At 45.9% G+C, this 22389-nt stretch overlaps 2 protein-coding genes across 2 annotated transcripts; one reads left to right on the top strand and one right to left on the bottom strand.

Moving 5' to 3' along the window:
- The first annotated feature begins 12734 nt into the window (after nt 1-12734).
- LOC140222548 (disease resistance protein Pik-2-like) lies at nt 12735-15965 on the top strand. The gene has a single exon (XM_072293398.1). It carries the CDS (start codon nt 12735-12737, stop codon nt 15963-15965), a length of 3231 nt encoding a protein of 1076 aa, XP_072149499.1.
- A 3442-nt stretch (nt 15966-19407) lies between these two features.
- On the bottom strand, nt 19408-22043 carry LOC117854147 (serine/threonine-protein kinase RIPK). The gene is made up of 4 exons (XM_034736446.2): nt 21448-22043; nt 21199-21334; nt 20967-21103; nt 19408-20328 (listed from the first exon to the last, which is right to left on the bottom strand). The coding sequence occupies exons 1-4, from the start codon at nt 21847-21849 to the stop codon at nt 19657-19659; spliced, it is 1347 nt and encodes a 448-aa protein (XP_034592337.1). The 5' UTR covers nt 21850-22043; the 3' UTR covers nt 19408-19656.
- Between the last annotated feature and the right edge of the window lie 346 nt (nt 22044-22389).

Here is a 22389-nt window from a genome sequence, read left to right as displayed (position 1 = left end):
CACCTGGGTAACCCCCTGGTGGACTACCGGTCACTAAATCTAACACACCGTATAATCTAAATTTATAAAACTACAATCATACGGCTCCCTCCGTTGCAGTTAGTATGTGGAAACATGGTCACAACCAAAATATTTCCCATCTGCGTGTCAGCTTTGTTTTCCACATACCAATATCAGCACCTCAAGATACATCATGGGCATTAGGGGCCCACACAAAAGGTATTATTATCTGTCATTTATATAATACCTTAGGTCTCTTATGGGGATTTATACACAGCACGTATGTTCATTATAGTTTGAGGATAATTCCAGGCATTAGGGGGAGATTAATACCACACATAGAATGCCACGAATCCAAAATGAATGTTACACATTTTCAGTCCTTACATCCACGTAAATAACAAAGAATATCTGAACAACCAGTTCAAAATATCTTATATTTGTAACACATTACAAATAGCCTACCAACTGCATTTGCTTATAAAAGTTTCATCTTATCCAATCCCTACCATTAGTGTGCTAGAAAGAGTGATGATCTAACAAAATCACTCAACTCCCAAATTAAAATAAGAGGGGCAAGTATGGTCATAAGGGATATAGCTTATTACAAGCATCCGCGGAAATAGGGGGAGACATCCTCCAAGATAGTAAATGCAAATCAACATCATTCATGTTGTTAGACACTTTATGGATATTGAAAATCCAAAGCCTATGAATGTTCAGCATTCAAAAGCTCAGTACATGTCCACATAAATTCATGCACTGGGTCTAACACCCTAACTCTATCATCATGGGAAATGAGATATGAGTTCTAAAGAGTTAATTTTTCACATGCTATCTTGGTTCCATTGAATCAATTATACACAGACTACAAATTGTCAACATATGATCCTCAAAAATTGCTATCCACCTTAAACTGGATCCAAACCAAAAGTCTTAGGCAGAGTGTATCAACACTCCAATTGGATCAAAGAAAAGGTGGCAATTATCGAGAATTTCTCTCGTTCACTGGTGAGAGGTATTTACCACAGTAATATCTTCTCACAAATGCTTTCTTTATGAAAGCAAGGTGGTGAAATACTGAGAGATTGTAGCAATGGTTTCACGTAGAGACCGAGCAATATGCCCTCATGGTATATGTGAAAATTATGTTCCCATATTTAATCACTAGCAGATCAAATAACTTGATATATTTGGATATACAAGTCGTCTTCAACTAACTTCACATTCTAAATCTAAATAGAAATCGCAACATATATTGTGTATTACTCAAGTCACTCCATGACTTGAAACAGTCAAGTTGATTGTGGTAGAACTAACTAAGTGAGTATCTTCCATAGAAGGATTATTCCAATCACAATGATTGCATATGTGTGTTCACAAATAAATTCTAAATTGGATTTTCCATCATCTCAACGCACAAACAAATAAGAAATCCTTGATGATGGAATTTGAGATGAAAATTTGGGTAAAACCAAACAATGCTCAAGTTTACAACTTATGCATATATATCAGTTTATCAATATTCAATTAATATTGTATACCAATATTTAAATAATATTGGACAAGCATATCCATCAATACTTGTGGTCATTCAATCCCTAAAGATGGATTAGTATACATTTAGACCCTGGGATGATAAACCTAGAGCTAAGTGCTAGTGTATCATACAACTTGCAACAGGCCTGATACTGCATTTGTAGATACATTGCTATAGTTCAAATTAGCACAACTCCAACAAACACCATACTGGTGGGAGTTAAACAGGATATCTACAGATATCTAAATGGTACCAAAAGGTCTTAATTTATTTCAAGACATGACAAAGTGGGATATCAAGATACTGGCTAACTTTCATGTGAGTCATCAAAACAGACTCTAATAACAACTTTTATATGTCATTCTGAAGCATCACATGTATATGTATGACTTTAGTGAATGATAAAATGTGATTCCATCTAATCACTAAACATTATCCATAAATGATTATGCAACTTGTATTGCTTGGATGAAACCATATTACATATAAGCAATATCATTAAATTGTTTCCCAAAATGTTTTATCCTCATTTTTACAAAGTGAGGGAATAAATATCTTGCAAAATATACTCACTAATGTACTTATCCACCACTACATCGTAGAATGGTGTTCATGGTAAGTGGTGAGTAACAACTTTAAATTTTGCAAGGCTCAGGGGGAGACTCTCCTTAAATTCTAATCTATCCAGACATCATATTGTACTCTTTTACCTGTATGAGTTTTTCCTCACAAAGGTCTCTCATAAAAGGTTTTAATGAGGCAATATCAATACAAGATATATGTAATATCACCTATTTTCCCCACCAGGGTTTTTCAAGGTGGTATTCAAGATATATTATATGTCATATCTTCTGTTTTCTGTCCAAGAGTTTTTAAGAAGGTATAAAAGACATACAATTCCTTCTCATATTTTCCTATTAGGTTTTGGGGAAGGTGATTTCAATATGATCCTCAGATCATAATATTATTGATCTCCAAACTTATGAGTTTTTCTTTTCTCATATGAGTTTGCAATGGGACAATAATATAAATATGCCATATCATTTTCTCCTTATATTTTCCCACTAGATTTTAAAGGAGTTTTAATGGCATATATGGAAATACAAATTGGTTTCTCCTCAATATTTTTCCCATAAGGTTTTTGGAGGAGTTTTTCCATATGATAATCAAAGATGATTGAACAAGAACTACATGAAGCTTACAAGGAGCTAATTGATCAAGGGGGGGTGTTGTGAAACACATTATTAGTGATCAATTAATATTATAGATAATTGTAGAGGACCTTTCATGAAAGGGTGTGGACCTTTCATGAAGGGGCCAACTCTCAAGGGACATGATGCCCTTTGGGCATGTCCTTTCCCCTTTTATAAATATCTAACCAGACCATTCATTCAATCAATAAAAAGAATCCTCATATTTATTCTTTCTGTCTCTCTTTCAACTCTCAACATGTAACAAGGAAGCACTTCCACAAGACGGACTCGACGAATAGGACTTTGACGATGGAATTTTTTTATTTTAACCCTTTTAAATCTAAAATTTTAAAAATAACCTCTCCCAATCTAAATTACCAAAAACTAGCCCTTTTGGTCACGACAAAAGACGTGGCGCGACTTATAACAGAGTCACGCCACATGCAATGGCGTGACTAAAATCCCATGATGGCGCGGTCACCACATGGAGCTCACGTGTAAAAATGAGCTGGAATGGTCACGCCAAGTTGCGTGGCGTGACTGACAAAGCAGTCACGCCAGCAAGTATGGCGTGACAAGCTCCATGCCTTGCTAGCCTTCTTCTAAGTGCCCAAAAATTCAATCTACTTAGCCTTATTTCCTTCTACATTTTAATTAGCTAATGAGACCATAAATTCTTCAAACTTGTCAGGTATACATGGAGTGTATATGTTCCATTTTAAGTATTGGTGCTCTAAAATATGGTGTATAAAATGAAGTATCCAATTTATAATAGGTTAAGTGATCTCGAGCTTAGCTTCAGATTTTTAGTGATATCCTGTCATGATCAAAAACAGTGATAAGTTCAAACTTTAGGCTCCAAAATAAATAATCAAATCTCCATTTAAGTCCTCCTTAACTTCCCAAATCCATTTACCCGATATTCCTACTCAATTTTCAGGTGAAATTTTCTGAAGTTGATAGATGAAATCTTTTTAAAATGTAATCCAAAGATGCATTGTTATCACTGTTTTCAGGATGGTGAGATTTCCAATCAAGGCTGAAAACGGGATAATTTGCCAGCTTGGACTTGATCTTTGAATTCTCATTGCTCTAAATCGTTGAACCATAATCCTTCCATGACAATGTGTATAATTTCTACTCCAACTTTCATGTTGTCCAAATTTTAAGTGTTTAGACAAAATCCAAAACTCCACACCCCTCAACATGGCTATTTGATAACATATCCAACATTTAAGACATTTCAGCCACTTGGAAAACAATAACACTTAAACTATTTTGAAATAGGATTTTTCATTATCTACACCATATTTGGAGTGCAAGCACTCTTAAAATGGAACATGTATACTTTATGTATTATGTCTATCAAGTTTGGAGAATTTAAGTGCTCATTAGCTAATTAAAATATAAAAGGAAATAAGGTTCACTTACAACACAAGCTAGCAACCTGCAACCAGCTCAATGTTGGTCATGCCATACATGCTAGCGTGACTGCTTTGTCAATCACGCCATGCAACTTGGCGTGACCGTTCCAGCTCATTCTTACACGTCATCTCCACGCGGTGGCTGCGCCATCGTGGCATTTTAGTCATGCCATTGCATGTGGCGTGACTCTATTATAAGTTGCGCCACGTCTTTTAGCGCGACCAAAAGGGCTAGTTTTTGGTAATTTAGATTGGGAGGGGTTATTTTTAAAATTTTAGATTTAAAAGGGTTAAAATAAAAAAATAATTCGTCATCCACCCACCATTCGCTCCCACCCCTTCCACCCCGCCCTTCCTAATCCGGTGCTCCTCGTTGTTGCCCCCGCCGCCAGCCTTCGCCTACCGAATGTAAAGATGTCAATAGGCACATAATGCCCGCGTGCCCGTGAGCATGAGACCTGATGGACGAGGATATGGGCATCATTCCTCGCGCACGGGCATAGGCGTGGGCACCATCCTAAACCCGGAGGATAGTTGTTCGCGGGCATAACCGCCAGACCCGCTCTAACATGTGGGACCTACAAGTCTATATATATACACAATTCCTAGGGTTTCCTTTCTCCTAAACCCTGATTCAATCCACACCTGGCCACATGTACTTGTAATGCACTATGGCTGTTTATGTACTTGTGAACCTGGTGAGCACACGAGCGTGCCCGCAGGCATGTAATGCCCACGGATAGAGGGTGCGAGCGTGGTTTGTTACCCATGGCGAGTGGAGGGCGCGGGCTGTTACCCGTGGCGAGTGGAGGGCGCGGGCGCAGGATTTAGTTGGCGGGCGTGGGCTTAAGAAGGTTGTATTCGCGGGCATTATGCTTGTTGCCATCTTTAACCGGATGTCCAGTCATGCCCATCTGGCAAACTGCCGCTGCCGCCGACCTACCACCGCAGCCGACCTTCTTCTATGCTCGGAGGCCATTGGAGCCCCTGAAACTCCAAAACCCTAACATAACCTCCGCCGGCCTCGATCACCACCCGCAGCCGGTGGCAACCTCGCCGCAACCTCAGGCCCTCAGTTTCTCGCCCGCGTTTGAGCTAGTGGTGGCACTCAAGACCGAGAGGAAGAAGAGGAAGAAGATGATGATCAGAAGGTTGTATGCTACTACACGAATCTCAACCATCAAACATTGCTAGTTGTATAAGAAAAAAAAATCCTGAAGCTCTATAGGATTCCCGAAAGCCAAGGCGTCACGGGCCACAAGCCCACAACTAGTGTGACACGCCACACCACTACGAGGTTACACAAACCGCAGCTGAGCCAGGCGGACACGATAGCCCAGACGCATTTGCTGGTTCATTTCGTTCCCGTCAGATGCGATAAAGTCCAAGTATCAGATGGTGCTCTGAGGGTGTGCTTGGTTGCTTGTATCATTTGATTCATGTACGAAATGGTTCAAAATAATAATGATTTTTTTTAGTTGGGTGAATTGTACCAATCCATCCATGATGAAACCATCCCACTTAATACATTACATTATTCTATTAGCAGGAGTGAACCATATGGTACAAGCAAATTGGTTGAACCCCACCATCCAGATCATCCATACAAACATCAAATGGTGCATGCGACCAAATACATCCTGTATGTCAGGAACAGTGCGTACAATATATGAATAAAATATAAATATGTGGAAATATTTATGATCGAGGTTGAGAGCAATAAAAAAATATACTAGTAGTTCAGGGTAGTAGCTTGTTAGGCTTGAGATTTGGTTTGTTAAGAATTTGCTGGATAGCTGACCTCTTGGTCAAGCTACATAAGGGATGCAATATAGTGGAATTAAAGGCAAGGAAACGTCCCTCTACGGCACCTCTCTTCTTCTCGTGTCTCCTTCCCCAAGATTCTTCATCCCCAAGGAGCAGATTGCTAGCCCTAGGTGTCTCTTAGATTTGTCGGTGGCAGAGGATTGATGTTTTCTTATTCTAGCTTTGTGTTCCTTTGTTCTTTGCTTACACTGACACGCGATCGCCTTAATCTGCTCCAAACGGCATTCCAAGATGTTCAGCTTCTTGCTGGCAAGTAGTACGTCTTAATATTATTATAATGCTCTGATGTCGTTATTTTATAGAAAAAGAGTAGGGCAACATGTTGAAAGTTGGAGGCAAAGAATGGGTAGAAGATAAAGGGGAGAGGCGTGAGAGTGATTCGTCTCCAAAGCTGGATATGGTGAGCGCATGCATACCCTTTTAAGCATGAAGGCTATGCATTAAGGGGGTAACAAAAGGTTAAAATCCATTCTATTTATACTCACATGGGGTTGTTTGAGATGCATATGGCAGAAACTAGCTAGAAATGCTACATCTGCAAAACTGCTGTACAAAAACTCTATTTTTATACTATAACATGGACAACAACAACCACCACCACGACACACTGTCATGCCTGTTGCCGTCGGCGATTGCCGGCGATGTGAGATTGACGAGATCGAATCGAGAGAGATGGGGAACGGCGAGAGGAAGCTTCCCCTTCACGTTAATGTTTGATTACTTGATAATACTTGTGTTCACCGTTACAAGACCTCTTCCCTTATAGGAAAGACACACACCCTTACATGAGTCACTAGCCACCTAGGCCCACGCACACATACACGGCACACTCTACTAGCTACTCCTCGATGGCTTCATTTGGGAACTCCGTCTTCTCTCTTGTGGTGGCGCCATCTTGCTGGGCCATCACACCTCCACCTCCTGGAGATGTTGCTTGTCCCCAAGCCACTGCAGACGGAAAGCGTTCTTTCACCACATACCAGTCTTCCCATGTTGCAAATGAAACTGGCAACCTGCACCACTTGATGAGGACCTGAGAAATAGCATTGTTACCCTTCTTCACCAATCGACGCTCGAGGACGCTTTCTAGTTCCAAGTCCGGAGCGCCCAGGTCCACCAACTTTGAGATATCAGAGTAGACAGGCTAGTGGTCTGGAGTGTACTGCTTTAGTTGAGAGATGTGGAAGACTGGATGAATCATGCTTCCAGCAGGTAGTTCAAGTTTGTAGGGTACATTGCATATTCTCTCCACCACCCGATATGGTCCAAAAAACTTGAATGATAGTTTGGGAAAAGGTCGACGAACCACAGAATGCTGAACATAAGGTTGAAGTTTCAACAAACTTGATCACCTACCTGAAACTAGTGATCAGTCATGTGCAGATCAGCATATGTCTTCATCTTGTTCTGGGCAATAGCAAGTCTTTCCTTTAGCACGACCATATGGGTTTCCCTCTCTTTCACCATGTCAACAGCATCAGAAGAAGCATCTTCAGGAATTGGAATACACTTCATAGCCATACAGAGCTTTGAAAGGTGAACACCCAATGGATGTATGAAAAGATGTATTGTACCATAACTCAGCTAATGGTAACCAACTCTTCCACTTCTTTGGTGAATCATATACTGCACACCTCAAATACATCTCCAAGCATTGGTTCACTCTCTCAGACTGCACATCAATTTGAGGATGATAAGAGGAGCTCTTCAACAATTTTGTGTCCAACAAAGAGAGTAGTTCCTTCTAGAAAGTGCTGATGAAAATTTTATCTTTGTCAGACACAATAGACTTGGGACAGCCATGCAACTTGACAATGTTATCCAGCACCAATCAATCCACTCCTTGAGCTGTGAATGGATGTTTGAGTGCCAGAAAATGAGCATACCTGGTATATCTATCCACTACCACCGGAACAGTGTTGTAAGTTTTAGAAGGTGGAAGGCCTTCTATAAAATCCATTGTTAGTTCCTGCCAAGCTTCCTGGGGTACTGGAAGGGGTTGCAAGAGCCCAGCTGGGTGAGTGTGCTCATGTTTGGCTTGCTGGCAAATTCTGCATTGTTGAACAAATGTTTCCATATCCTTCTTCATTCCCTTCCAGTGAAAGAGTTTCATGAGTCTCTGGTAGGTTGCTTTTGTTCCAGAATGACCTCCCACTGCACTGGAGTGCATCGCAGCAATGAGCTTAGTTTGCAAAGCTGAGTTGTTAGAGATCCGCACCCTCCCTTTATGTTTAATGAGGCCTTGATGCAAAGAGAACCCACATTCATTAGGATTTGTTATGGCCAATTTTGTCAGTAGTTCTTGAGCTTTCTTGTCTGTGGTGTATGCATTAAATACCTCCTGCAGCCACACTCGTTGTACTTCAGAAACTGCCTTAATAGCCATCATGTGAGACATTCTGGATAGTGCATAAGCAGCTACATTTTCTTTGCCTTTCTTGTAAACCACTTTGAATTGGAGACCCATCAATCTTGTCATTGCTTTTCTCTGCATTTCGGAATGAAGGTTTTGCTCACACAGGTAGGACAGACTCTTATGGTCAGTTCTAATCACAAATTCTTGTCTCTGGAGGTACTGTCTCCATCTTTCCACTGCCATAATCAAGGCCAAAAACTCCTCATATATTGATAGTTTCTGATGTGCAGGTCCTAGAGCCTTGCTCAAAAAAGCCACCGGTTGATCCTTTTGCATTAGAACGGCTCCAATTCCTACTTCACAGGCATCAGTTTCAATGATGAAAGGAGTATTGAAATCTGGGATGGCTAGGACAGGAGCACTAACCATCAATTGTTTAAGGTGCAAAAAAGTATGTTGTGCTTCTTCTATCCACACAAACATCTTCTTCTTGAGGAGGTTGGTAAGAGGCTTAGCCACAATGCCATAGTGCTTGATAAACTTTCTGTAATATCTTGTGAGACCCAAAAATCCCCTCAGCTCAGTGACAGTAGTAGGGACTGGCCAGCTCAACATTGCTGATGTTTTGCTTGAATCAGTTGCCACCCCTTTATCAGAGATAGTGGCCCAAATAACTAAGTTGAGTTTGAGCAAAAGAGCATTTACTGAGCTTCATGTATAGCTGATATGCTCTGAGTTGCTCCAACACTTGTTTGATGTGATGCAGATGTGATTCCCGAGTAGGGCTATTTATAAGAATATCATCCAGAAACACTAGTACAAACTTTCTTAGAAAAGGCTCAAGAATCTCATTCATGATGCATTGGAAAGTAGCTGGAGCATTAGTCAAACTAAAAGGCATAACCCTGAATTGGTAGTGACCCTGATGTATTTTGAAAGCTATCTTATGCTCATCCTCAGGCTTCATTCTCACTTGGTGATACCCTGATCTTATATCAAGCTTTGCAAAATATCTAGTACCAGCCAATTCATCTAAAATCTCATCAATAATAGGCATAGGATATCTATTTTTCACAGTGATGTCATTCAATTTTCTATAATCAATACAAAAACGCCAAGTGCCATCCTTCTTTTGCACTAATAGGACAGGTGAGGCAAAAGGGCTGTTACTAGGTGTAATCAAGCCAACAGTGAGAAGTTTTTTTGACTTGTCTCTCTATCTCATCTTTCTGTAAAGGAGAATATCTATATGGTTTTGAATTAATAGGTGCAATATTGGGTAATAGAGGTATATGGTGGTCATGGAGTCTTGTGGGAGGTAGGGTTTTGGGATCCTCAAACACATCAGCATACTCATCAAGTAAGGCTTGTACTTCTAGAGGAATAGTAGGAGGAGGTGGTGGTGGTATTACCTCCAAGACAGCAATTGCACCAACTTCATTTCTAGCACACCACTTCACTATTTTGTCAGAAGATATTTCACTAAGAGTTGGAGGAGATGGTACAACTCCCTGGAGCTTCACATATTTCCATTATCTTCGAAAGCCATTGTTATGTTCTCCCAGTGACAGTCCATAGGACTATAGGGTTTTAGCCAATCATAACCCAATATTGCATCAAAAGCCCCTAGATCTAAGACCTTCATATCTGTGCCAAAAGTGTACCCCTGGATCCACCACTCCATTTGAAGGACTTGTTTGTCAGTAATCAATGTATCACCATTTGCCACTTTGATCAGCTTTGGCTTCATTGGTGTAGCTCTTATGCCACATTTCTGGAGAAACGATGAACTGACAAAGCTATGAGAACTGCTGCTATCCACCAGCACTAGCATTACTTTGTTTCTGACTAGTGCTCTGAGTTTCAAGGCTTCTCGTTCATCAGTCCCTGAAATGGCATTAATAGACAATGAGCAAAACTCAGCTGCTAAGGAATCTTCTGTAGCCAACTGCTCCAACACTTCATCAATGAGATCAACATCCAGGTCATTAAGCACTAGTGCGTTCACTTGAGCTCTTGGTCTCTTGGTACATTTAGACAGATGAGAGGCATCCAAATGCTCCATGCAGTAAAAGCACAAGTTGTTTGCCTTGAAATAATCCCTCCTCTGCCTTTCTTTACTGAATTGAGATGGGGCTGGTAATTGCTTAGCTTGTTGTATACTGGCAATCACAGTAGAATATCTTTGTGCACTAGTATTTCTCTGAAATTTGGATTTCCCTCTTTCTTGTAGTTGCTGCTGAATGCTAGCCAACGTGACTGCTCTCTCCATTGTTTGAGGTACTTGAGACTGAACTATAGCACTGATGTCAGGCTTAAGACCTCTGGTGAATTGTGTGATGAAAAACATTTTGTCATACCTTGTGTTATGCATCTCTACTTGAAACTGCAAAGACTCAAAAGCAGAAACATACTCTTCCACAGAACCCTGTTGCTGCAACTCCAACAACTCACTCAAAGCATCCATATAGTCATAAGCCCCAAACTTGTGTTTTCCTTTCTCCATGAATTGTGCCCAATTGCCCAGATCCCCTTTGTTCTTTTGCACACGAACCCATCGAGCTGCATCATTGATAATGCTCATTGATGCCATAGAGACCCACAAGAACTCTGGAATGTTGAAAATACGAAAATAATCTTCACACTTGTCTATCCAGATTTTAGGATCCTTCCCATCAAAGTTAGGAAACACCATCTTAGGTAGATGATTACGATTCGGTTAGGTTCCTTCATCATAATTTTTCCTGTTAGCCTCCCCCTCCCCCCCCTCCCCGAGCGATGTGGATGTGGTCGAGGTGGAGGACGCTGCGCCATCTCATGATATGGTGCTTATTCCATCGAGCCCGTGTTTGACTCATTATCCCGCATCTTGTCCATTGTCAGCTTAGCGACCGCCTGACCAGTGGCATGTATCTGTTGTGACAGTGCAGACTGGTCGATGAGTACTTGCTCCAGTGCCTTGGTTGCGAGGTCCTGGTTCACCTACATTCGTTGTTGCACCTGGTCAATGTCATCAACCCGAGCGAACAGCAGATCTAGGCTCTCCAACATGTTGTCCCAGCGTGCCTCGTCCTTGGCAACCTTCTTTTCCATAGCTTCCCAATGCTCATCGTCCTTGGTGGCCCGCTCTGCCATTGCTTCTAGGATGAGCTGGGACTACACGGAAGGCTTCGGTGGCGCCGTGGTGAATCGCTTGCAAATCGACTCGAGGTAGCATAGAAATTACAGGAAATCAATCGTCGTCGCCGGTGCAGCACGGCAAACAACAAGATCTCACCAAATCCACCCTATTTCCGAGATCAGATTGACAGAATAGCGCAATTCAACACACCAACGCATGACCTAAGCTCCTCGCACCTGAATCCCTTTGAGGATGATGGAATCCACCGCAGTACGCCGCCAAATCGAAGTCAAAAATCACCGTCGCCACGCGCTGCCACCTCAAAACACCGCCGCCCACACCGCCATGACTGCTCCACACACCCACGCCGAGGAAGGTAAGGTCTCTGATACCACCTGTCGTGCCTATTGCCGTCGGCGATCGCCGGCGATGTGAGATTGATGAGATCGAATCGCGAGAGAGAGAGATGGGGAACCGCGAAAGGAAGCTTCCCCTTCACGTTACCATTTGATTACTTGATAATACTTGTCTTCACCATTACAAGACATCTCCCCTTGTAGGAAAGAGGCCACCTGGGCCCATGCACACATACACGCCACGCTCTACTAGCTATTCCTCGATGGCGTCATTTGGGAACTCCGTCTTCTCTCATGTGGTGGCGCCGTCTTGCTGAACCATCACAGACACGAACGAACCTTTCAATCGGTAAGTTAAAATCGGCATTCATGCATTGGGATGGTAAAGGACTCTCTAATTTAGCCTAGCAAATTTAAGGATCGGGCTTAATAAGGGCTGGATCATAATATTATATGATTTTAAATTAAAAATAGATATGGCTAAGTTGGATTGTAAAGGAGGTGTAAGGTTCATGAACGATTACCATCCCTGAATCATGCATGATGGCTGTTGTCCACGTCTGCATACAAGTGAGTACTTGTAAAACATTTTTGCAGGTGAAGAACTTCTCGTTAGACACTAGCACACGCAAAGGGCTTGCAGGTGAAGAACTTCTCGTTAGACACTAGCACACGCAAAGGGCTAGGGATAAAGTGAAAGAAGTGTGATTTTTTAAAAAAAAATCAAAGCCTGTCAGGCTGTCACTAATAACCTCATTGTGAGTCTGACCGGCCCCTTTTCTTCCGTTCCTATGCATGCATGTTGGTGCATGGTCACTCCCGTCTCATTCAGTCCTAGCTAGACAGCAAAGCTATGGTGATTGTATGAGAATGAGATAGATTGATACTTGCTGGTGAGCAAGCGTCAGCCGTCAGCAATGGCTGAGCTCGCCTTCGGCGCCGTCCGCTCCCTGCTGGGCCTCCTCCGGGAGGAGGCGCAGCAGTTGACACGCGTTGGCGACGACGTGCGCTTCATCCAGGAGGAGATGGAGAGCATGGAGAGCTTCCTCCGGCACCTCGCCGAGACCACGCCCCCCAGCGGCGAGCACGGGCCACCGGTGCGCACGTGGATGAAGCAGGTCCGGGACCTCGCCTTCGACTGCAGCAACTGCATCGACCTCTACGTGCGCAAAGGCCGTGGGCAGCTGGTGGCCCACGACGACGGCGGCGGCCGCCTCGTGGCCCTCCTGCGGTCGCTGTGGTCGACGTCGTTCCTGACCGCGTTGCTCGCCCAGCGCGACGCCGCTGCCCAGCTACGGCAGCTCAAGGTCCGGGCTCGCGATGTCAGTGAACGTCGCCAGAGGTACGGCGTCGAGCTCCCTGGGATGCCGGGAAGCGACGCCAAGCAGCTGGTGAAATCAATCAGCCAAGCCCTGAAGCAGCAGCCGGCGTTCTTCATCCAACTGCCCATGTCCGAGAAGACCGACAACAACACCGATCCCGGATCAGGAGGAACTGAGGAGGCGGTGTCAGTTGCCATGGGCAACAGCAAGGATGTCGGATCCGGAGGAACAGAGGTGGCGAGGTTGTCCACTCAAACTGCGGGCGACGATGAAGGAGGAGATCATGAATGTAGAGCAAGGCCTATCAATATCATGGCGGTGAGCCATGATTTCATGAGGTCAACTCTAGGGTTTTCCGAGCCTAACATTCTGGAGGAGAACACCAAGAAGCTGGTCGAGTTGCTCACAGGCCACCCCAAGTATGACAACCATCAAGAAGAAGCTGCAGCTGCGAAACAAAATAGGCCATGGCATCCTCTTGACAATATCATCTTCATTGCAGCTCCAGACAAGGAAGATGGAGGTGACCTTGTACGGCAAGCACTCGGTGATCCCGTCGTGAGTGCAGCGTTCAAGGTGACCTGGCTCCAGCTGGACTTTGGCCTTTTGTTTGCCTTGCTCAATTTCTATGAGCAAATCCTGAAAAAAGGAGGCCTCTGGTTCATGCTCCGTTTCTTGCTAGATGATCTGTTCCCAGACGAAGCCAGCAAGGACATGGAGGAGAAAGACAACTGGGACGAAGCTAAGATCGCCGAAGAGATCAGTAGAAGGAAGGGGCTGAAAGGCGCGGCATCACTTTTTGTCATTGAAGGCAGTGCTGCCTCCGGGCGCTTGTGGGATCTGATAAAGGAGGCTTTGGGCAAATTCGACTGCGCCCCTGGCAGTGCAGCCATAGTGATCGTCACTGACATGGCCCATGCCGACGAGCTTCGTCGAGAACGAGGCGTTGTCGCTAGTCAGCCACTTGTAATCCACTCCCTTGTTGAGTACTGGTCTACCAAAGCACTGGCCGTGCTGGATAGAAGCAGACTGAAAACGGACTACCTCCGGAGAAACATGAGGAGCATCTTACGCCAGATCCAGGAATGCTGCAAGCCGCAAGCCTTCTGCATCAAGATGTTTGTCCACTACCTGTGTGCCAACCCAAACAGGACCAAAGAAGAGCTGGACGAGCTGCTAGTCAGGACGCTGGTTTCCACGGGGAGTTTACCACCGGACGACAGTGATGCCACCGAGATTAGGGAAGCCAATGGCAAGATGCTGCTCAAGTTTTGCTACAACGACCTTCCAAGAGCCAACCAAAACTGCTTGCTGTACCTGGCAATCTTCCCTCCCGGCAGAACAATCTGGCGGTCGAGGCTCGTCATGCGGTGGATTGTTGAAGGTCTCATCGCCGGAAGAGACATGAGGCGAGCGGTGCTCCGAGCTGAGCGCTGCTTTGACACTCTCGTCAGCCGTTGGTTTGTTTGCCCTGCTGACATTACTGATGCAAGGGAGGTGAGGACCTGCACTATACAGCACAAGCTAATTCAGGGGCTCATCAATGACGGTGCCAAAGAAGAGCAGTTCCTGGACCCGCGCCTGTCGCGCCACTTGGCCCAGCACTTCTCTGTCCACAGCGACCTGCGACTCCGTCGATCGGACACCATCCAAGATTTCATGCTAAACCTTGTAAAGAAGGGCCGCAGATCAATGTTTTCTCCAGCGCAGCTCAACCTGATCAAAGTCATCGATCTAGAAGATTGCACATACTTAAAGAACCCTGTTCCAAGAAAAGACTCCAAGAACATGCGCCTGTACCTCAAGAACATCTGCAGTAACATGCTTCTGCTCAAGTATCTCAGCATACGGAACACGGATGTTGACAAGTTGCCCAAGAATATCAACAACCTTCTGCATCTAGAAATATTGGACATCCAGCAAACCAGGGTGCCCTATGATGCCACAAAAGATATCATGCTCCCGAAGCTCAAGTGTCTGTTGGCTGGTCACACACAGACTACAAGCACCAGGATGGCTGACAAACACGTTCCCTCTGTCCAGATTCCTAGAAAGATCAGTGCAATGCCAAACATGGAGGTTCTGTCCCATGTCAATGCTTCACATGATGCTGACGTGTTGAAACACATTGGCCATCTATGGCAGCTAAGGAAACTTGGTGCAGTTATTAATGGCAATCTGAAGGATTGGCTCAAAGCGATCGGTGATCTGAATGAATGCCTCCAGTCTTTGTCAATCCACATCGAAAAACAAAGCTCCGGAGATGTGGCCCAAGCTGCGGAAGAACAGCATATAAACCCAGATACTTCATTCCATCTTGAGCTTCTTGAGAGACTAAGCATCAGCGGCAGCACAAGCAGGGAGCTTCTTCCATTGTTTTTCAAAGATGACCATCACAAACTCATTGCCAAGGTAACTCTGCGTGATACCTTGCTCGACCACAGCACTCTGGAGGAACACCTCAAAAAACTGTCAGGTCTGCAACGCATCAAGCTTCGGTTCAAGTCATATACCCAGAGAGAGCTCACCTTCAACTCACATGTGCTCCCAAAGCTTAAATTTCTTATCGTCGAGTGTAGCACGATCACCAGCATCAAATTCCATTCCGATGCAGCTCCTAAGCTCGAGAAAATTGTATGGTCCTTCACCAAGATGGAGTCTCTCTCTGGAATCAAGAATCTCCCTGTTCTGAAGGAGCTTGTGCTCAAGGGTGATGGAAACATCATCCAGGATCAGGTGAGTAAAGACATTGCGGATCAGTTGAGTAAAGACATTGCAGAACACCCAAACTTTCCTGTACTTATACGCAATCCACCACAGAATTGAACTACGCAGAAGGAGGAAGGACTCTCATTCCTTCCATTCATCACCAAATACAATGCATACATATGCATGTATGCATGAGTGTGGCTGCTTGTGCTTGCATTGTGTGTTTGCTTATCCTGCATGTGTGCACGGGCTCCTCTGCTACTTGTGCAAGTGTGTCTGATAGTGTGTTCGCGTGGATACTTAGTCTTGCCATCTCGCGTGTGTTTCTTCAAAGTGTGTTTGATCTACCATATATGTGGTTGTGGTGCCTATGTATAGGTCAGGAATTTGGATCTACAAGGCTTTTCTGTGAACATGTATGTAATAAGTGCGATGCTTGTGCACGCATTTCACATGTTAACTAATATTGTAATGTGCTAGTGTGCTGCATATATGCTTTGATCGAGTTATATCCACAGTGCAACTCATCTAAGAATTATAAGAAAAAAACTTCAAGAATTACTCTGCTTAAACTGCCCCTGCTCTGGAGGTTCTGATAATTGATACAGCAAACATATTTGCTAAGACAAAGTATATGATTTGCAAACAAGATTTGGCTTGGTATAATGTCAGTCTTGCCAGAAAACAACTTGATGAGCCAATTTAACCAAGTACCAAAACTATGTATAATGTAAGACCATTTACTCTGGTCCAAGGAAGAATGCCGGTCAAACTTGTAATAGCATGTGGTTAAACGGAAGTTGTGTGGACTTATGTACTATGTCTCTTGTATTTGTAACCTCTTAAGCTCAGTGCCTCTTTCTTTACTAGCCAATGTGCAGAGCATCGCCACGGATCTTAAATTATATCACACAAGCAGTCTTACATTGCTTTTCTTTGGAGTCCAGAACTTAAAGTTACCTTTGCGTTAGACCTTAGTCGTTCTTGCATATAAGAGGGTAACATGTAAAACACAAAGACTGGAATAGCTGAGGGGTGTAAACTCAGTTCTGGTGATGTGTGGAGTAAAACGTACCGGTTACAATGCAAAAGGAAGAATGAACTTCAGTAATTTAACTGAGCTTCACAAGTCAAATATACAGGTGACTCCCCAGTTGACTTGTTTGAAATCCTTCAACTCTTGTAACTGAAAGAACCAAGCAAGTATATGTGACAGTATGTTTGTTTTATATCATGTAGTCATGGGTTAAAATAGAACGATCAATAAATGTGACACCAAGTGTCATTACTGAGACACTGGTTGTAGTATCAGAATTTTATGAACTCGACCCAAAGTCAGATTCTCATGAACTGTGTAGGAACCATTTTAAGCAAAGCAGAGGGAAACTCAATTCTTAAAATTGAGTACAGAGGTTGCAACCGGATTTGTCACTTAATGCAAAGTAACAGACTGATCTAATTAGTGCAAAACAGACCGGTCACTGAATGCAAACTAAGTGCAAAACCAAATAGAAACTGGGAGCAATTACCAACTGTCAATGGTTGCGGAATTATACCAACAGCACTTGACTGTAACTTTTTTAGATGATGGATAAAACATCCGCCTTTATATCCACATTTGGATATATATATATATATATATATATATATATATATATAGCCGAAAATTACAAGAGTTCTTAGACTGTAACTAATAAAGGATCTCGTCCAACAAGCTGGGAGCAATTCTTACCAATGCATGGGGTTACCACATATCATGAACCGTTATGCATTTTGAGGAGGATTTTGTGCGAAACAACTTATAGAGGAATCCATTCATCCAATGTTGCAGAGCAATACGAACAAATATAAAGGGAGGGGGCGGTGTTACCTCGGGCAGTATCTCCACTGGTGACGCGGGCATGTTCGCTTGAGCTACTTTGCAGCGGCAGCGGCTGCAGGTCCAAGCAGCTGTAGCTGCAGCCCAGCGTTTGGCTGTCTAAGCAACGTACAGAAAAGTTATTTTTCCATTAACAGCTGCAGCTCTCGTTACCATTAGCTATTCCCATTAACTTATTTTTTTAGTGGCTGCAGCAATTGAACACGCTTGTGTGGCTGCAGTAGCGGTTGTTGGCCGGCTGTAGCTGCCCCACAGCCGCAGCCTCGCAGCGCTGCAGAAAAGCATAAGCGACATTTGGTCGAACACCTTGTTTGCTATTGAGGACCGCAGCGGCATTTGGTCGAACACCTTGTTTGCACGACAGCCACTAAAGACCATGAGCTTCTACCAAACAAGAACTTGAGCCGACCTGAGGTTCTTGTTCCAGAATCCATGAATTTGGGTTCGCAGCAGTACAAATCAACATGCACAAAGCCGACATCTCACATCTCGCTGCTGCAACACATACGAACTGACCCCTTTCTGCAGCTAAATGATATAGGCTTCTATAAGGACGACGTCGTCCAAGCTCGCCTGTTCTTCCATCAAAGCTCTGCCGTCCGCTGCGTCTCCATGACTCCATCGTCTCAGTGCCTCAATCCCTCGGCTGCCGGCTTCCTCCTCCCTGTCACCCTCCAGCGCCCCAATCAAGCGAGAAGGCGATGAGGAGCCGTCGTCCGCGTCAGCCTCCTAGCTTAAGCTGCGGGCCCGCGCTCCTGCAACCGCCGGCGCTGGCCCCGGGCAACCTCGTCCGGCGTGGCTGGATCTGGAGATATTTGAGCCGCCAATGAAGAATAAGCCGTCGACAGCAACCGCACCACCGCTGCGCATCGAGGCTGCGGACCCACGCGGGGGAAGAGGGCGGGGCGAGAGGCGACGAGGGAGGCGGTGGCATCGGGGCACCACACCGGAGGGAGCAGTTGTGAATTGCAAGCAGCCAAGCAGTAGTATGCAGGCCACCCTACTATCCAAAAAAATCTTTCACGGCACGGGCCAATTTAAATTTTTCCTTGAGCCCAATAAGATTTTAGCCCATAATAATTTGGATGTGTTCCAGCCCACAGTTCGACTGTTGTATTTTGCTAGTGTGTTTTCCTGGTAGATAGGGAATTTCAGTCCACTTTACTGAAAGTTTTATCCGCAATGTAATATCGAGGGAAAAATTCATTGCTGGAACCAAAGTATACAACATAATAATAATTTTTCACAACTGGAGCAACCAAATACAAAATAATATGATAATAAAACTTTATCAACAAACAATATATACTGTGGGACAATGAGTTTTCACTAGTAGAACATCATAAAATAGGCTACGAATTGCAACCAAGTGCCCTAGGAGGCAACAAGGAGGAGGAACCATGGTGTTTCAGTCTTAGAAGTTTCGTCTGGGTGTAGACGGAATCAATCTTTGTTGCATGTCTCTGGTGGTGGTAGTTCGCTTGCTCTGTTACGTCGTTGAAAATTTGAAATGGTGTTCAAACTTTTCGCTCTCAGTGCTCCCGTGCTCTTTCACATGTTTTCTTGTACCACTGCATTTCTAGGTCAAAGGGGAAGTCTTTGTTGTTTCCTTACCTACCTTCTTCCTCCAATCATTAGCTCAACGCATTCGTAGACGGAAAATTCAGAGGAGACTATATGTTCAAATTGAACAGCTTTTGCAATACGTGTTGCCTCAAACTTCCAGTATACAAATACACCAATTTGAGGTATTCTCGGCAGTATACTAACAATACAATGAAAAAAGGAAACAAAATCTCTCCCCTTCAAATTCTTGGGAGGAAGAATAACATCACCAAGAAACCCAAAAACAAAAGAATTCATGGACACATTGTCAGCTATGTACACTTGTGAATCTTGTGATCCCTTCGCCGCTTTGCTCCGTTTTACTCATGCTCTGCTCAGCGTCGGCGGGCTCTCCGGCCTCTTCACCGCGCTGGCGTACCGCAGCGGGCTCTCCGCGTGCACGGCCGACATGACGTGCCTCTTGCCCTGCCGGCTGCCGGCCTCCGCCTCCTCGTCGTTCGCGGCGGCCTCGTCATCGGCCCGCGCCGGCGCCGGCGCGGCCTCCGCCGCTTCGGCCCCGCCGCCGCCGACCGTGTACACGAAGGGCCCCATAGGCACGTCGTCGTCGAGCGCGAGCAGCGGCTCCAGCGCGCCCACGACGTCGCGCATGGAGGGCCGCGCCTTGGGCACGCTCTGCAGGCACTGGTGCGCCACCTTGGCCGCCTTCTCGGCCGCGCGCGCCGAGTACTGCATCTCCAGGCTCGGGTCCATGACCCGGTGCAGCCGGTCGGCGCGGCGGAGGTAGGGCCGGGCCCAGTCGACGAGGTTCTGCTCGCGCCCGCGGCGGCGCTTGTCGACGGAGCGGCGGCCCGTGAGGAGCTCCAGGAGCACGACGCCGAAGCTGTACACGTCGCTCTTCGCCGTGAGGTGGCCCGTCAGGATGTACTCCGGCGCCGCGTACCCGTGGGTGCCCATCACGCGCGTCGTCACGTGTGTCGCGTCCCCCTGCGGGCCCTCCTTCGCCAGCCCGAAATCGGACAGCTTCGCGGTGTAGTCCTGAGGAGTGAAGGTCATCATGACAAAAACTTGCTGTCAGAATTCAGCAACATCTGCGTTCATCTCATCTATAATGTCAAGATCAGCAACAGTTTTATAAGGAGAACTACTGTGCTTTTGTACACTTGACTCCGTCAATGATGTGCAACGCAACAGTGGTTGGGGATGCACACGTCAAGGATGGTTACACTTTGCAACTGCTACAGACTACAGAGCATTAGGTTTCCAAACTAACCAAATTATTGTACTCAAATTAGATTATCCCTAACAGCCGGCACCTAGAATAAAAAGCCGAGGCGTTTTGCTGCGAATTTGTCGGTAGTTGCAGAACAAATCAGATTTGAGCACGAGTGTCACAAATTCTTAACGAAGCGAAGCTTCGACACGGATCGTTGACAACGTGCGCGAGCAATTAGCATGGTTGGCGTGTAGGTAAGAAACATTAACAAAAGGGATCCGGTTCCAACGGTAATAAACAATCTGCAACTTGACAGCGACTAGGCACAGGCACCTAATCATGCAGTTCTTTATCGTCCTAAATGGCTCGTCAGTAAAAAACTAAAGAGGTCAGCTCATTGATTTTTGCGGCGAATGTGCTGTGCGCTAGCTGTTGATGCTAAGAAGAAAGAGAAACTTACCGAGTCGAGGAGAATATTCGATGCCTTGAAGTCGCGGTAGATCACCGGCGTCTCCGCCTCGTGCAGGAACGCCAGCCCCTTGGCCGCGCCGACAGCGATCTTGAGCCGCGTCGACCATGGCAGCGATGCGAGGAGATCTGCAATCACATGCATGAACGCAAGATGTTAGTGTCGGCCAATCGATCAGATCAGAGAATCCCACAAATTTTTTGATGATTGATGAAGCACTTACTCTTGAAGAGGTGGTTCTCGAGGCTGCCCCTGGGCATGTACTCGTAGACCAGCATCCTCTGATCGTCCTCGTTGCAGAATCCCACCAGCTTGACCAGATGCGGATGGCTCAGCATCCCGAGGTACACCACCTCCGCCTGCTCAGATCGGATTAGATCCAGAGAGACAAGATTCATCAGCACGCAATTAATTAACGTGATTGAAAGGACGACGAGAGGCTGGTAGTGTTTGGATGGTAGCGACGTCGTACCAGCCACTCGCGGTGTCCCTGGACGCCGCCGCTCTCGAGGTCGAGGTACTTGACGGCGACGTGCTGCGGGTCGAGGCCCGGGCGGAGGCGGGCGTCGACGAATCCCTTGTAGACGGGGCCGAAGCCGCCCTCGCCGAGGAAGTTGGCGGTGGAGAAGTTCTTGGTGGCCGCCTTGAGCTCGTCCAGCGTGAAGGCGTGCAGCTTGGTGGTCTCCAGCTTCCGCGACAGGTCCTGCAGCGACAGCGACCGCAGGTTCGCCGTGCTCAGCCGCCGCAGCGTCGGCTTCGTCCCCGCCCGCCTCCCGCCCGCCGGCCGGGCCGCCGCCTCCTCCTTCTGCTCCTGATCCGCCCCCTCCTCGCCGCCGTACCCGAAGCACCGCAGCAGGCGCTTCCTCAGCCCCATGATCAATCAATTCACGTCGTCGCTGCTCTGCACCCTCACCGCTGGCGCTCGCGGCTCTGGGGACTGGCTAGTGGTGGTGTTCAAGAACCGGGTGTCGCTGGTGGGTAGCGGAATGCCGGAATGGCGAGTTGGAGGACACGGGGGGACGGCGCGCGGGTATATAAAGGCAGCAGCTTTGCGGCCTTGTGGGTGCGGCCGGGTGGCTTCGAGGTGGGTGAGGTTGGAGAAGCGTCGCCTTTTTGACCTGGGCTAGGTTTAATCCCTAGCTAATTCGGCAGGTGATCGAATTAGGAGCTAGCGAGTGCTTTGGATCATTGGTGATGCTGCCGGGCCCGGGGGTTCGTTCGTTAGTTAGTGCCGGGCGAAAGCTCGGTGAAGCGTGGTGGTGGTCGCTGATGTGCGCGGCGGCGATCGGACGGCTCGACGCAGCCTCGCGGGAGCGGAGATGGTGACACGCCAACCACTGGGGTCTGGCCGGACGAAAAATGTGGCTCGTTCTTATCGGCAGGGAGTGGTAGGGCAGTTAGCTAGGGTGTTATC

The sequence above is a fragment of the Setaria viridis genome, chromosome 4, assembly GCF_005286985.2.
Source record: "Setaria viridis chromosome 4, Setaria_viridis_v4.0, whole genome shotgun sequence".
Taxonomy (NCBI): Eukaryota; Viridiplantae; Streptophyta; class Magnoliopsida; order Poales; family Poaceae; genus Setaria; species Setaria viridis.
This window is presented reverse-complemented; position numbering and strand designations above follow the sequence as displayed.

Coding starts and splice junctions, on each gene's coding strand:
- LOC140222548 (XM_072293398.1), top strand. CDS start 12,735: ATGGCTGAGCTCGCCTTCGGCGCCGTCCGCTCCCTGCTGGGCCTCCTC.
- LOC117854147 (XM_034736446.2), bottom strand. CDS start 21,849: ATGGGGCTGAGGAAGCGCCTGCTGCGGTGCTTCGGGTACGGCGGCGAG. Junction 21,335..21,447: donor AGGGACACCGCGAGTGGCTG/GTACGACGTCGC, acceptor CGATCTGAGCAG/GCGGAGGTGGTGTACCTCGG. Junction 20,329..20,966: donor CGAATATTCTCCTCGACTCG/GTAAGTTTCTCT, acceptor TTCACTCCTCAG/GACTACACCGCGAAGCTGTC.